This window comes from Anastrepha ludens, chromosome 6 (assembly GCF_028408465.1).
Source record: "Anastrepha ludens isolate Willacy chromosome 6, idAnaLude1.1, whole genome shotgun sequence".
Taxonomy (NCBI): Eukaryota; Metazoa; Arthropoda; class Insecta; order Diptera; family Tephritidae; genus Anastrepha; species Anastrepha ludens.
The window spans coordinates 85,032,872-85,049,472 of NC_071502.1; the positions used below are offsets into that span (position 1 = coordinate 85,032,872).

Below are 16,601 nucleotides of genomic sequence, written 5' to 3' on the forward strand. Positions count from 1 at the left end.
CCAATGTAGCGGTGATGCGAGTAAACAACTGTTGACTCATTCATCTTACTCAGAGAGTGTCCGTGCTACAGTGGGTAATTCAATATCCAGTAAGTTATCATTGAAATATTAAATTTTACAAACAGCAGTTGGCACACTGGTATCAGCTGTTAAGCTGTCACAATCAGAGATGCGAAAATGGAATCTTGAGTTTTTTGTGTAACATTTTACATTTATTTCCTTTAAGCTTTGCTATCAGAAAAAAGGACATCAAAATAATTATAATAGTAAGCTCTAAGTGAAAACAATTTTAAATTACCAAACTAAAATTTATTCGCCAATCGTAAAGTAATTGACGAGGGCACAGAAATCTCATTCACTATACCAACCTCTTTGCCCTTCGTCCACTTTCTCACTGATTGTTTACCTTATATTTAAACTGTGCTTCTTTCTTTCCTTACAGCGCCTGCTAATGGAGGCGTACATACGACAAAAGCGTGCTTCTCCTGGCATGGTGCAGGCCAGTGACTTACAAATAACCCGTCCTATGTCCGGGCTGCGCACAACAACGGCTAATAGCCGCGAGTTGCACGCTTACGACGGTCCAATGCAGTTCATCAGCTCGCCACACAACCCCGATCAATTATTAAGTAATACCACTACCAACACAACGCCAACGAATACCACCGTTATCCCCAGCAGCAACATGGTCATCTCGAATGGGCGAGAACGCGGCAGTAATTCGAACAATATGCGTCCGCGAACAGCTCATATGACGAGTCACATCATCAATCAAGAGGGTAAGCGCGTTGAGTTACATTATTTAACATTTTCCTTTCTTTCTGTATTACTTACTGTGTATGTGAATGTATATGTAAGTATTGTTTCTTCCGTTGCATTTTGTGCTTCCAGATTTAATTGAGGAAATATCCTCCCATGAGCTCGAAGACGACGAAAGTAATCCGGTCAACCATGTGGCCACCAATGGACAAAGGCAAAGACAACGCCAACAACAACAATTGCAACAGCATCACCAACACTCCTACAGTCACGACCAGGATAGCAGCACACTGGACGAAGACGATTACGTGAATCGCAATATCGAGGAAGCAGCACCTGTAATGCCATTAAATCATAGCATCGCAAATAGCATTGCATCACATACGAACAGCACTACCATTGTCGCAGCCACCAGTGCTCGCAGCTCATCGGCTCAATCCGCTGGTTCTGCCAACCACACTGCCAATACCTCGAATAGTGCGCAACAAACGTCCTCGACGGCGGACGCCAGCGGCGAACCGGAAGGTGACCTCATCGGCAACATCGACCAATTCGTTATACAACCAGCGGCACAGGGTGTGCTCTTCAAATGTCGCATAACACGCGACCGGAAAGGTATGGATCGTGGCCTTTTTCCGATCTACTATTTGCATTTGGAGCGGGATTATGGAAAGAAAATATTTCTCTTGGGTGGTGAGTAGAGTAAACAAATGGCAGTTGGTGTAAGATTTCATAACGCTTCAATTCTTAAAGGACGCAAACGGAAGAAGAGTAAAACATCCAATTATATTATCAGCTGCGATCCTACGGACTTATCTCGCAACGCGGAGGGCTTCTGCGGCAAATTGCGTTCCAATGTGTTCGGCACCTCCTTTACAGTGTTCGATAACGGCAGCAAGGACAGCACGGAGAATCCACGACTTGATTTGGGCGTTATCATCTACGTAAGTAAAGTTTAGGATGCTGTACGATTCGAAGATTGGAAAGCTTTTTAAAAACAAACTCATAGGACCAGTATTTGTTAGCTATTTGGTCGAATTTTCTTCTAAGTTTTGGAGTCCTTCTTGATTTTGTTCCATAAATACAAGGAGCTACAATTTCATTGCAATTCGAATGGCAAATGATTTTTATAAGAAATGTACTCGAAGGTTTCACATTGGCTATAGAGATATTAAAAAAACCGTTTTCTCTCTATTTTTCTATATTTGATGCTTCATTTTGAAATAAGGCTTTGAAACGGAAACCAACCGAATTGCAGCGATACACAAAGCCTACGAAGATGCTTAAGCGAAAATTTTTTACCGATCCATCACTCAAGAGATTCAGACCCTCACTTCTTAAAGTTCATCTTTTCTTAAGATGAAACATTCGAGATTTCATGTACACAAGGGTTTTGAAAGAAGTAGTTCTTAAGTAGTGGTTTCCAAGTCCTTCACTGCTCTTTGTTCAAAACATGATGCTGAACATTTAAGCCAAATACGTCGGAGTACCTCCAGCATTAGTTCGCCCCACAATGAATAGTTAATTGCTGCCCTACTGGTACTTGATCATAGGCTGTTTGAACTTTGAATCTCTGTGTCCTTTGTCCTGTGTTGAAGAAAGGCGACCCTACCATATGCGCCAACTACCAGGAAAGTGCATCATGGGCCTGATCTTCACATTACGCCAAATTCATCATCTCTTTGTCCATTATGAGTCTGAGTTCGGTATTCCCGTAAAACTAGTTCGACTTTGTAAAATGACATTGAGCAACACGTCCAGCTCTGTCAAGTTAGGAAAAGACCTCCCCGAACCTTTCAATACCGAGCGAGGTTTCAGACAAAGCGATCCACTATCGTGCGATCTCTTAACTTCCTCATGTAATGCGTACTGCGGAGAGCCGGTGTTCATCGAAATGGCATTATTTTCACCAAAAGTGTCCAGCTCCTTGCATTTGCTGATGACATTGACATCATGGGGAAGCTGCAAGCGAGATGTTACCGCAGCATTTTTTGCTATCGACTGAGTTTGGCGGTTAACGAGAGCAAGACGAAAAATATGCTGAGCACAATGCGTCTTGGTTCCAGCCTTTCAGCGGACAACTACACCTTTGAAATCGTCAAGGAACTTATATATCTTGGTAGCGCCGTCACAACAACAAACAAAGCCTGGAGATAAACCGACGAATCACGCTTGCTAATAGCTGTTATTATGGTTTCAGTAAGCAAATGTGTAGCAGCAACCTCTCTCGCCCAATAAAACTAACACTATACAAGACTCTCATCTTGTCCGCGCTACTCTATGGCGCTGAAGCATGGGTTGTGTCGCAGACTGATGCAGCAGCTCTTGGGGTATTCGCGAGAAAAATACTTTGGAAAATATTCGGTTCTTTTCGTGTTGGCGATAACTACCGCCGAATAAACCCCGAGCTGTATGAGCTCTAAGACGATGTGGGCATAGTGAGGCACATCAATATTCTGCGCTTGTGCTGGCTGCACCACGTCGAGCGTATAGATGCAGAAGTCGAGAGAACCCTATCATCATTTGGTGTAACAAATTGGACAAGGCGCGCAAAGCAGAGATACCTGGCGAGACTTGTTACAGTTGGCCTCAATTCGGTAACGAGGTGTGATTCTTGATCAGGTCTTATAAGTAAGTAAGGAGTAGAGGGTTTCCGTTTACCTGAGCATCAGCATTTGGATCTATTACAATACCAGTCTATTTTGGAAGAACTAAGCAATTACTAAGCGAGTATGCATAGATATATTTCGTAGGCGCAAATCCGCTAAGGCGATCCTCAGGTGTTTGAGTGAAAGATGTTGCAAATACTTCTTTTTTTCCAGTACCAGCTACTTCAGGCCGCGTATCGTTATCTTTTCCGTTTTTCGTTTATCAAATCTTGCTTCTTTAAATCCAAATTCCTCATTAGGAAATGGATGAAAAGTCGGCGAAAAGGTGGATGTTCTAACAGTAGGATGCTGTACTAGGCTATTCACGATTTTGACTATAACGTAAGGACAGCAGCGTTGAGTAATGGTTTGACTTTCAGAAACTCTGAGGAGTTGTCAAATCGAATCAGAATACCAATTTTTTTCAAAGCTGCTATTCATTTCTGATCTCGAAGACAAGGGGACCCGGGACAATCATTGATTTATTTGTTTTTTGGGAGGAGCTTCCCCCACTCCGCCAATATCCCTTCCCAAAGATCGTGGTTAGGATGGCCGTTTTACTGAAAAATCATGTCATCAACAGGATATGCACACTTATCTACAAACTAAATTTGTTTCTAAATGCAGTTGGTTGCAGTAAAGTGAAATACCTATGCTTTCTCCGGCATGTCTCATGCTTTGTTTGACTTCGTTCAACTGGAGACTTTCGTTCGGACGATGCCAATAATATTATTTTTCATCAGACCAGAAACGATTGAACTTAGATTCATAGGACCTTCACGTTTTCAGTCATGCACAGACCAACTTTTAGCATATTTTCAGAATCGCAATCTCTAATAAAAAATATTGATATTTCACACGCTGCTGGTTTGCACACAGATGAAATCAACGAATTTAATGTCTTTCTTCTGTCTTCTTTTATATCCGTTTTCACTCCGCTCGGGGGCATAGGGTCTCAACAAGACTCTTCCATCGTACAAGGTTCTGGGCTAGTTCGTGCAACATCGACCTTCACCAAGTGATCTTGGGCCGACCGCGACCACTGCTCCCTTGCGGGTTCCAGTCCAGTGCCATTTTCGTGATGCTATCTGGTTGTTTTCTAAGCGTGTGACCTATCCATCGTCATATTGCCCTATCTAGCCAGCATGCCCGTAACTGTAGTGCATAATTTCTTTACAGAATCGAGAAGGACTTCATTCAAAAGAGAAGACTTCACGCTAAACAGCTGGCGGTCGCTTGATCTGTCCACTTGGCGTCAACTAAAGGGCTTTCCAATAAGAGGTGCTATTGGAGGTATTTTCCCATAAAAGATCAATAGTTTCGTTGCTTGTGTGGCACGTAGCACCGTTTTGTTGAAAATAAATGTTGTCCAGATCAATACCATCCAACTCTGGCCATAAAAAATCGTTAATCATCTCTCGATAGCGCAATCCATTCACCGTAACTGTTGCTCCAGCTTTATTTTCGAAAAAGTAAGGTCCAATGACTCCGCCGGACCATAAACCGCACCAAATAGTCACACATTGAGAATAGAGAGGCTTTTCAACAATAACTCTTGGATTTTCTGGGCCCCAGATCCTTTTGTTGAATGCCTAATTCCAAAGAACGACGAGGAATGGACAAACCTGGGTTTTCTTCAACACTTTCGGCTACAACAGCAATAGCGGTTTCCTCTTGCTCTTAGTTGAACTCGATCTGGAGTAGGCTCCTACAATTAATGTGGGCTTGCCGATGCATTAATGAGATTAACTTGACAGTGTTCCGGGTGATTAAGCTTTCAAAACCAATAAAGTTGTGTTTTTCGTTGGGGAAGGGGTTTTACGTGGCGGGTTCCAGACCCAGCGCACAACCAGATATCCTGGGATACTTCACCTTCTCACATTAGCTCGCTCTCAAACGGATGTGCGCGAGCTACCCAGGGGATAGTCGGGCAAAGCCCAGAAGTTGTGAGCTGGTTCGACCGTATGCAGAAGAATCGTCCTGTCTACTTCCAAATGGATGGCAATCAGGGACTTTTCCCACATGTGTAGACTTCTGCATACGAAACCATCATCCCTCCATATGAAAGAAAGATTCTGCGGAAGATTTTTGGACCTCTGCACGTTGATGACGGCGAGTATCGCAGGCGATGGAACGGTGAATTGTATGAGCATTACGACGCCATATTCATAGCGCAGCGAATAAAGATTCAGCGGCTACGTTGGCTGGGTCATGTGACCTGAATGGATAAAAACGCTGAGAAAGTACTCTATGCAGTACCAGCTGATTGTAGCAGAGGAAGAGAGAAGACTTGGCTTCACTTGGTGTTTCCAACTGACGCCAGTTAGCACGAAAAAGAAAACCGGCCTGAATCGCGTGAGCGATTATCGAGCCAATCAAGAAAAAGAAAGCCAATAAAGTATAGCTCCTTCCTTAGTTCGGAAGAAATTAGGACCGATGATGCCGCCAACGTATAAAGAGTATGCGAACAGATTTATTTACTTTTTTTTTAAAAGCAAATTTCCACAGTTTTGAAGTGTTTTTCGACGTTAAACGATTCATGATGACTTGCCAAACCTTACTGAATAGAAATTTCAACACAGTTTGCCACTCTCAGCTGTGTGAATTCAAAATGGCGTCGCACTTACAGCGACCGTCGTCTACTCCGTCGAGTGGTATGGCCACTAAAACAGCCCTTTCTCTCCTTCTGGAGAGACACCCTTCTCGGGACTGCTTTCTGCATTAATTCGGTAGAGCCCAGAAGGGCATCCGTAAAGAATCAATTCTACCCACCCACGTCTGGGTCCATCATATTTGTAGCCAGCTACCTCGTATAGGCTTGTCTTCTTGTGTCTCGATCTGTGCGGCTTCGCTTTATTACACCATGTCGAGGTCTATCATTTTTTTTTCATAGTACGTTCTCGATGTATCTCTTTACTGCGTTCCAGCTGTCAAACCATAGTGGTCGAATTCGATAGCTCGCATGCAGCTAACAAAAAACACCCGGTATTTACATGCTTCGCTTCTCTTCTTTTTCAGGATACCAATATCTTAGGTTTCAAAGGTCCACGCAACATGACAGTAATACTGCCCGGCATGACGGAAGAAGATCAACGCGTAAAAATCAGTTCAGCCGATCCCAAACAACAGGGTATACTTGATTTGTGGAAAATAAAGGTGAGTTATTCTATGAATCTAATGTTACTTTTTTATTATATATTTACGTGTCTCCTTTTTACTTTCCCCCACCAGAACATGGACACAATAGTGGAGTTGCATAATAAGACGCCCGTCTGGAATGATGAAACACAGTCTTATGTACTCAATTTTCATGGGCGTGTTACGCAGGCATCGGTTAAGAATTTTCAACTCGTACACGATTCTGATCCCGATTATATAGTCATGCAATTTGGACGTACCTCCGAGGATGTATTCACCATGGATTACCGTTATCCATTGTGTGCACTGCAAGCCTTTGCAATAGCGTTGAGCAGTTTTGATGGCAAAATTGCGTGCGAATAGAAGAATGTGACAACGCTGAGAGACGTTGAGAGACAAAGGAGGGGAAATGGGACTATGTGGAATTAATTAGAATAGTAACAACAAATGATTTGAGGAATGAAGGAAATGGTACAGATTAGAAAGAAGTAAGAAATAATGCAGATTTGCTCAAAGAGAAACAGATCAAAAGAAACTACGGTGAAAAATCAAAACAAAAAAAAAGCGCATGAATTTAACTAAAATGGTTGCCTTAGTTGAGAGCGTTCGAGGGCGCTGGAAAATTACCTATGTATGTGTGTACGTGCACCGACTTGATTTACACTAGTATTTTTTACATACCAATTAAGAAGTAAAAGAAGGAAACAAATAGAAATACGAATACATTTATACAGTTACCAGATATAAATTATGTAATTTGAAAGAAATAACTAATACTCGTAATAGATCGAATTGTTGCGATTCGATGAGTTAAAGCAAGTCAAAGAAAACCTCATGCAACAAAATGTAATGATTATTTTCAATGCAGCTTTTGAACCACAAACCGTGATTTGTATGTGAACTTTGTAGAAATTTTCGGTTGTTTTTAATTATTTTACGCATTGGTTTCACAAATGTCACCATTTACAGCCAAATCCAAAGAGCAAAGTATTCATGCTATGCTTGTAATCTTCTTCTGTGTTAGGAATGAAGACACCATTTTTTCAAACATTTTTATTTTATTTTTCAACACGCTCCAACCACTTTTTAACACCTCCAAAAAATAGGATTTTTCGAACTTTCCCAAGTACACCTCTGTCTCGGCGATGACTTTCTCGTTTGAACAAAATTTTTCCTGCAGATTCGCCGGGAGAAATCCATTGTTTTGATTATTGCTTAGTTTCTGATGTGTAATGATGAATTCGGGTTTCATAAACGGTGCAACTCGACACGAAAATTCCTTCGGATCTCGCTTAAATTGCTTCAAACAACTCTTCGAAGTTAAAAGCCCCATCCGCTTGTTGTCCGCAGTGAGCAATCGCCAACTTATCATATAAAATATTAATTGCCGTTCCGGTCGACACACCTATGGCCTCTATTTCTTCGCGCACTTTCGTTCGTCGATCAGCGAGAATCATCGTGGACTCTTTGAATGATTTCGTCGGTAGCGACGTCTGCCGGGCCTCCTGGTCGTTCCTCATCAAAAACGGATGTTCCCCCACGTTTTAATTCGTGGCTTTTATCTTCTCGCATTTTCCCCATCGAAAAACAAAAAGCGAATTACCGAACGATACAGCTCCCTTTTCATCTTAGCGAAAATCACGAAACACGTCTTGCTCGAATAGCTGCTAAATCCGGGTGATAGGTTAGCTATTAAATCAGTCTGAAATTTGTTTTGCCGTCATTTGAAAGATGGCAGCACACGATGCTAACACCAACTTCTTCAGCAACACCTTCTGTCATCAAAGACGGGTACTTGTTGAACCGCCCTCGTATGCTATCCACGGCTTCGTCTCTCCAGTTGTGTACGTTCATTTCCTTATGATCTGATTCGACGTCATTTAACGATCTCTTTAGTGGTGCCCTCTTTTTCTCCCTCCAATGAGTGTTAAAACGAAAGCTTTTCTAGCATTTCTTTCGGCATGCGCAATGCGTTACCAATCCATCTAATCCGTTGGGCTTTGAAAAACCCTATTAAATTTTGTCTTGGACGAAAGCGCCGGTTTATTAAGAATTGACACAAACAACGCTTTAAGGTTAAAAGTCAAATGGCAACTCTTTCCTCCAACTTCAGTGAAGTAAAACGTCGCGCCTACTTCAACCATTTCCTGCAAAATTTTCATAATCGAAAAAGAAAAATGATTGAATAGGTATACAAAAATGACGAGAGGTCCTCTTTTATGTCATGTAAAAAAACATAGTAATATCAGGTAACTCATTAGTTAAAATTAACTGTGCCTCAGACATACAACCAGTTTTAACCAGCGTTAAAGAATTTTTTCTCGAAATTTTGGATTTTTTAGATTATAATTTTTGCTCTTGGACGATTACCAATCCACTTTTTTAAGAGCTTTTCTTTAATATTTCCTCATACCGCCTAGGCAAGTAAAGGAATATTATTTCCAGACTAAACTAAACTGCTTCATTTGCGGGGACACTAGTCCATGACTCGTAAACTACCGATTTGTTTGAAGCGAATTATGGTCAAATGCAACTCGAGAAAAGCCAGCGTTCAGCAATCAATAGGAATCGAAATGTAGCATCGAATGAACGTGCAACATTTGTTTGAGACTAGGAAGGACTTTGTTTTCTACTGCACGGTCAGCCGAATTAAATCATTTTTTTGTTGGAATGCCATTTATACATATATTATATGTAGAATGAGCACTCCATAAAGGGATTTTAAAGAATTGTATTACTGGTCCGATTAAATTCATCTTCAGGAAACATAAAATATTAGTTACATGAGATAAAATATTAGAAAAAAAGGGGCGAGAGTTAATATTTTCCCTATGATCTTATTTATGATTCAAAGGGCTAATGAAAGCCTTTTTCCAATTTTGATAAATTTGTTCACTCTTAGTCCTCAGTTCAACGGAAAAGCATTTGTAAACATAAGTGCAGTAAGGAAGGAAGGAAAGCTTAAAGGCTCAAACCTCCTTTTAAGAATTTGATGAAATTTCCCAGCTCTAACTTTTAATATAAGAAACATGCGTGTGGCAGATGGATCAGATCAAGGCGGATGTATTATAGGTCATGGCATTCACCCAGATGATTTTTTCGCCATAGCTGTGAATAGCGTCAAAATTATTTGTGTTGTTCTGTGTGTTTACTTTGCTTTTGTGAGCATTGAGAATGTAAATTGAAATATTCCAACAAAAAAAAACATAAAAGTGTATTGCGCTTGAAGAAAGTTAAGCGGGGTAAAGCACTCTTTTTTGGCATTCCTGGAGGGGAACCGAAATGGCAAGTGTGGAGGAGAGCATGCGGATTTTGAGGTGATAGAATTCAAAAAGCAAAAACAAAATACAAGTATGTTTTTACTTATATGCGGATGCTATCACCTGTAATACATTCGCTTTGGGCCATATTTCACTTAGGGGAAAGCTTCACGTCTGTGAGTATTTTTTCACTAAATTTTTATTTCATAGATATGCATATAACTGTAAACTTGCTTGCAACAGCATTCGTTGAAATTGTGCATACTTCCTAGTATTACCACTACATCCTTGACACGTTCGTATTGTGCGGCTAATATTCGAGCAGTTGTATTTTCGTTAGATTATAAAATAAATTATATAAATTATAAAATTATATAATATTTATTTCTAGTCACTAATTTAGCCATTTAATTTGGCTGCATAGTTTTAAATCGTCAATAAAAATCAAATAAATTATTTTACTAAATTAGGTAATTCAGTTGATTCAGTTGCCGAAAAAAAAATTATTTTCAAGAAAATCATCTACGTACATGAGTTTTGTGGATAATTGTACTTATTATTTTATTTAAGTGGCACTAAAATGTCAGCTATGTAGATAATACTTATGCAGCCTGCGAAAAAATTATGGTAGCTCTCACATTTTGGCAAGCTCTGACCATTATTTTGCATTTGAATTAATTTTTTATTAATTAGTTTATTTTGTTATACAAATGTGGTTCTGTTTTATGTTTTTTTTCAGTTTTTGTTTCTTTAAAAAATTTAGTTTATTCTATAACAAAGGACATATTAATCCAAGTTTTAAATATTGTAAAACATTCATAAAAATTCGACAATTTTTTATCAAAATTTCAAACTTTTTAATCGGAATTGAAAAAATTAAGTGCACAATTTGGTAGCTATTAAATTTTAGTATAAGATGGCGCAAAATTAATCATCCAATTTCGTATTTGAATAACTTTTTTACTATATACAAAACTTATTTTGAGTAATTGAAACGTCTATTGTGACCTTTACGCGCTCCATTGCTTGTCTGTTTTAATACAGCAGCCCTTTAGCCCACAAGTGTCAAATACCTATGATTGACGTACGACGCCATTTGCAATTATTAGACATATTGCGATTGGGTGCATATTTAATGTGTAGTCTGCATATCAACGTGCCGCTATTCGGCGCAAGTCTCTTCACTCACTTCCTCCTCCTCCAATTGCATTAAATGAGAGTGCGAACCCAGAGCAAGCAACTCGAAAACATCAATTTGCCTACGCCAAAAATATTTGCTGAACAACAACAATCAATGTTGTAGTCAATGATAAAGGAAATTGCTGCTCTTAGAGCTGATACTGCGCATGTGTTTGACGTGATCAATGCACTGCGTAAAAATAAAGCGCGCTTAACAAGCAAAACTGAATTTCTTCAGTTGGAAATTCACTCGCTGTAGAGTAAGTAAGCTTCGCATTGATGAGTTGACTTCGTCAATTACTCTTCTTACTGCGAAAGTTAATTGTTTGCGAGAAAATGCTGTAAAGAACTGCAATTGCACATGTGTGTATCTACAGCCTAATGTTGAGAATCAGACGGGGAGCGGTAATATCTCTCCTCCACTTTGTGCAGGAAAGTTTGCATTTGTAGCTGCTCGTGCTTTTACTACTAATATTATGCACCCAACATCTCCTGCTACTGCTGTTAGTACAATTCTCTTTCTTACTTTTGTTGCTGCTGCTGCTGCTGTTACTAATAAGAGGAATAATTTGCCGACTGCCGAATCTGCCGTATGCTCTGTTCGTGTCTCTCGAATTAGCGGTATTGCTAAGAGCTCGGGCGTTGTGATCAATGACAAAATTGTAGTTGGTTTTTGAAAATTCTGTTTTCCCTCTAATAGTGTTGCGCCTTCTCCATTAAAAAAAAACGTTCACAGCACGGACAACGAAAAAAATTATAAAAAATCAACTAGCCTTCACAGCAACTTCAAACTAGCACTTTCTTGTAATAAAATTTAAGAACTTATAAAACTGCATACCAAATTTTTTTCTAGAAATTCGAATTAAAACAAAGTTTATGGATCTGTTTAATTTTTGTATAAATTTTTAAATTTGGATTTATAATATTTCTGTTAAGCAATAAGCTGTAGTTTATTAAAACTATAATTGCAAAACAACAACTTAGTCAAAACTGATAAAAAAGTTGTGGAGTCATAGTTTTTTCGCACGCTGTATGTACGAGTCCATGTACTTATATGTCTATATATGTGTAATATTATTTTATTGCTGCTCTTTAAAGTTGTGGTTCACAGTATTTTAATCGAAATCCTTTACTAATTTTTTCAACTAAAGCAATGTAACTAAATACTAAATAAGTAGATAATAAGAAAAGATACAAAAAATACAAGATAACAGATATTTAAGGAAATGGAATTTCGAACAAAACACAAAATGTAATCAAAATGAAAATGAACTTACCAAATTGTACTTAAAGCCCAAAGAAATGTAGATATATATATATGTGTGTGTATGTATTTATTAGCGTGAAACAGCTTTAGTAGTAACGGAAACTCCGCTGCTGCTTTCGAACTTTTGAGAATTTATTTCGTTAATATCCTCGATAATACTGAGTACCAACAGTTAGTACTGATAGGCGCGTTCATCACTCTGTGCTATGCGCTTTGATGTTGTTCCACATATCGAGAGAGCTACAGCTTTACGTCCCATCTGAGAAGAAGCTTTTTCATTGCAGAGATGCTCTCAGAAGTTTCCTATTGCTAGCGGAGGAGAAACCACTATTAGAGAAACTGGTTTTACGTAAAACTTGTTTAATTTATTTGTAATAATTTAAAAATTAAATAAAAATAAATGTAATAAATTAGTTTAAATTAAATGCATAAACGCAGTACTAGCCGGTTATCTAAAAAATAAATAAAAATTCGAAGTGAACGTCAATGAAAAAATTAAAGCAATACAAGGAATTGGTACTTAATTCCCATTATTGTTCTTGCTCTACTGCAGCTACCCTGGCCGTGCCTTGGTATCTAACTTATGATGATATCACTATTCCGTTGCAGAATTATAGAAACACACAGTTTTAACATTTTAATTTTTTCTTATTTATTTTAATTTTTTTTTCTTTTTATAAAAATATAGTTCATTTTTTGAAAAACTCACATAAAAAAGTTTCAAACTTTCTAAAACTAAAACAAAAGTTTAATACAATTTTAATATTTTTAATCAGTATTTCTAAAAAATTTTCAAGCATGCAGTTATAAGTCCATTGAATTTTAATGCATTAAAGTGCAAGTTAAAGCGGCTCTAAAATCGCGTTCACGTGCCACGCATTCGTTATGTGGAGAAAATGCGTAATACCGTCAGGGCAAAAAAAAATTTGCAAAAATAAACGAGAATTTTTTTGTGATAATTGTAGATCTTGGAATGAACTAGAAGTGAGCGAAACTCTTGAACACCTTCTATGTTCTTGCCCTGCATTAGCTAGAACCCGAATGAAATGTTTAGGAGCTCTTCAATACGAGATGTTAGAATGTCTAAAGGGTTAGAGCTTCAGAGTTTACTTAGATTCACAAAAGACGTAGGCTTATTACAAGAAGCCTACTACAAGGAAACGTAAGGGTCAAGCTCCATCTGGTACCACTGAGGACGAATAGGTCTATGTGATGGCTTTCAGCCAGCCAATCTAACCTAACCTAACCAAAGAAAATTTGAGCTATTAGAAACGTGCACTTTATTATGCTAAAATTTAAGGGATACAAAGCTGTGCACCTAATTTCGTTTTTATAATTCTGTATAAAAATTTTGTAGCGTGGACATTGATTTGGTTTTTCTTATGAACTGTGGTTTTATAAAAAAAAATTAACTGATATAAAAAATTAAAATAGTGAAAACTTGTCAAAATGTGGGGTGGTTCGATAATTTTACAACGGGGGTTATATCGATGTTTTCCCGTTGCGCGTGAGATCTACTGCTGCGCGTTACAGTTGGTGAAGTGTCAGCAGTGATCAAGATTTCATTTTATTTATTCGCACTTTTCTTTTTTAATGGGAGCTTTTGAGAGCTTTTAAGAGTTTGACCACTTGAAGTAATAATACAAAGCAGAAATATTCGTGGAATTAATTGTTTTTATATTATTTTTTTCATAATCTGGTAGATCATTTCATGGCATTTATTTTCTTTTTAATCCGATATCCGTCATATGTCTGCTGTGGCTACGAACTACATGGTCTATTCGATCAGTTAAATTTTTGACTACTTTCTCCAATAAATCTAAATAGTAAACCTAAATGAGCCCAATCAGTAAAAATTCGGCGCAAACGATGGTCGTTTAGCTTAAATTCTTGCACGAACTGTGTTTTATAGGCACGTAAGCCATGATCCTTACCTCAAATTTTCCGCGTAGTCAAAGAACAAAGGCCAACAAGTTGAAAAGGACGACGAATCGACATTTCGGCCTCTACTTCAGCACTTCACTCTAAAAACTTCGCGAACAGATTTAGTTTTTTCATTACAATTTGGAAGCGTGAATTATTCATGATGACTTACAAAACCTTACTGAATGGAAATGTCAACACAATTTGACATTCTCAGCTATCAAAGCATAGTTATCGATGATAGAATAGATAATATACATCTTTTTACTTTTACATTTTTCTTCGCACTTAACGGCTTCTGCCAGGTTCAACCCGGGTGCATACAATTAAAATAGGGACGAAAAGCTGCATTATAAAAACGACTGCTTTTAGTTGGCATATAATTTTTAACTCTCGTCGTGCAGACACACACAACAGAGGCAGTTGCAAGCCAAATAAATGGTAATGTAAACGGCTCATTATTCAAACGCAATCGAAAATTCCCAAATATTAGTTTGGGGAAAAATAAACCCGTTATTTTCTCCGTAGTGATCGATTTCTCGTAAAGTATCGATCAAACAATTTAAAAGTTCATGACCGTTGTCAAGGTGACATTTCACACTAAAAAAATTATTTTGCTGCTCTTTGTTTGTGTCATTCATTTGTGAGCTACAGGGTGTTAACAATGGAAGTCAACAAAGAGGAAATTCGGTACTTTTACTCTTTTCCTTTGCTAAAAGTGGAAATGCAAGTCGAATGCGATCGACCATAAAACAGTTTTAAACCATTTGCGCAAAAATGTTACGCAAAAATAATGGATTTCTTTTCGCCCAAACGAATATTACCCAAATAAAAATGTAGAATACGATTTATAATTAGATTTTGAAATGAATTTTTTTTTTTCACAGTTGAATTTAAGAGATGTCCTTTTCTGAAGATGAGTCCCATAACATTTTTTTTTTTGTTTTTTCAATAAAAGAAACGCCCTTTTTCACATACATACATATGCATTTATAAAAGTTTAGGTGATTCACTTAGGCGTCGTAAGTATCAAACGTTGACTTATGTGGTAGAGTTTCTAACGGTTCAACAAATATTCAGTGGAATCAAAACCACAACCAACTAGAGGGTGGCACAAAATTAATCAACCTATCGAAAGATTTATAATTTTTGCAAATGGTGTCGTACGTCAAACATATTTGACACTTGTGAACTATACTCATACAGCTGCAGTACACAAACAGTCAAGCAATGGGGCACGTGAAGGTCACAATAGAGCTTGCTATCGCTTAAAATTACGTTTTTTTTTTTATTTTCTTATTTAGTAAAAAAGTTATGCAAAAACAAAATCGGATGATTCATTTTGCGCCACCTTGTATATATTTTTTTTATTGTGTGACGATTCATACCATGACTTGTACGGTACCTAGCAAGCCCCTAAATATATTTTTAGCCATTAAAAGTTTATGACAAACAACAATACGAGCTTGTGAATACCCCAATTGTGTACTGACTTGTTATGAGTTTTAATACTATGTATATGCAAAATGAAAAATACTACCTACCTACCTAGACATACACGCTATTCATATGAAAAAGTATATTTAAGTTGTGTAAAAAAAGTCAAAGCAATAAAGAGAATGGTGAAAACAAAGCAAATTCGCTTTATTCTGTAAGGAAGGTCCATTTTATTGAAGCAAGTGAAGCATATGCTTCAAATTGATTGTTACCAGGTAAGTAAATTAGTAAGATAGATTGCATATGTGATAAGGTTAATCACACGGTTTTAATTTCCAAATTGAGCGCTACAGTGTTTCACTCCACTCTTTTAAAATGCATTAAGTCCTATCTATCCTCTCAGAAATGTGTTGCTAATATAGATGGAGCGTCATCTATTTATTTTATTGCGTGCGCTGGTATACCTCAAAAAAATCTTTTCGGCAAGCGCCTAGTGAGGAAGTTGGCATTTCGAAATACATCAAATGAGCACCAATTTAAACTTTTTTGCAGACTCAATTAATTCTACGTCTGTCTTCTTTAATGCGTTCTATCGCCTATCAAAATATCCACTGACTTTATAATTGCCCTCGACGTGACAGAGATATTTTGGAACACTAGGTGCATAAGAAACAAAAGTTCGCACCTTAAGTCTTTTGATTGCCAGCGTTCCTTCTAAAAGCCTGAATTTGCCTGAATTTGAACAGATTGACATTTGCAGAAAAGTACCAATTTTGGAAAGATTAATGGGAACGGGTAATTTTTACGCTGAATACAAATTTAGTATGAACGGATCAGATGATTTCCAAATGTATTGGCATGATAAACGGAAGAAAAAGTGGAAGGAGGAGAGAATGGCTCGTAATTTCGGAGGGGGTTCTGTCACGGTGTAGGCAGTTATTAGTGCCAAGGGCAAAACACCTCATATGTTTCATATCCACAAAAATGACG

At 37.9% G+C, this 16,601-nt stretch overlaps 1 protein-coding gene across 1 annotated transcript; it reads left to right on the forward strand.

The window, feature by feature from the left end:
• The first annotated feature begins 444 nt into the window (after nucleotides 1–444).
• LOC128868634 (protein king tubby) lies at nucleotides 445–15,793 on the forward strand. Its single transcript, XM_054110934.1, has 5 exons — nucleotides 445–779; nucleotides 892–1,452; nucleotides 1,513–1,703; nucleotides 6,426–6,563; nucleotides 6,639–15,793. The coding sequence occupies exons 1-5, from the start codon at nucleotides 452–454 to the stop codon at nucleotides 6,906–6,908; spliced, it is 1,488 nt and encodes a 495-aa protein (XP_053966909.1). The 5' UTR covers nucleotides 445–451; the 3' UTR covers nucleotides 6,909–15,793.
• Nucleotides 15,794–16,601: the final 808 nt, after the last annotated feature.

What these genes read in the sequence shown, in the direction of transcription:
- LOC128868634 (XM_054110934.1), top strand. Translation starts at nt 452, where the DNA reads ATGGAGGCGTACATACGACAAAAGCGTGCTTCTCCTGGCATGGTGCAG. An exon ending in GAAAATATTTCTCTTGGGTG is followed by an intron (nt 1,453 to 1,512) that starts GTGAGTAGAGTA and finishes CAATTCTTAAAG; the next exon opens with GACGCAAACGGAAGAAGAGT. An exon ending in ATTTGGGCGTTATCATCTAC is followed by an intron (nt 1,704 to 6,425) that starts GTAAGTAAAGTT and finishes CTTCTTTTTCAG; the next exon opens with GATACCAATATCTTAGGTTT.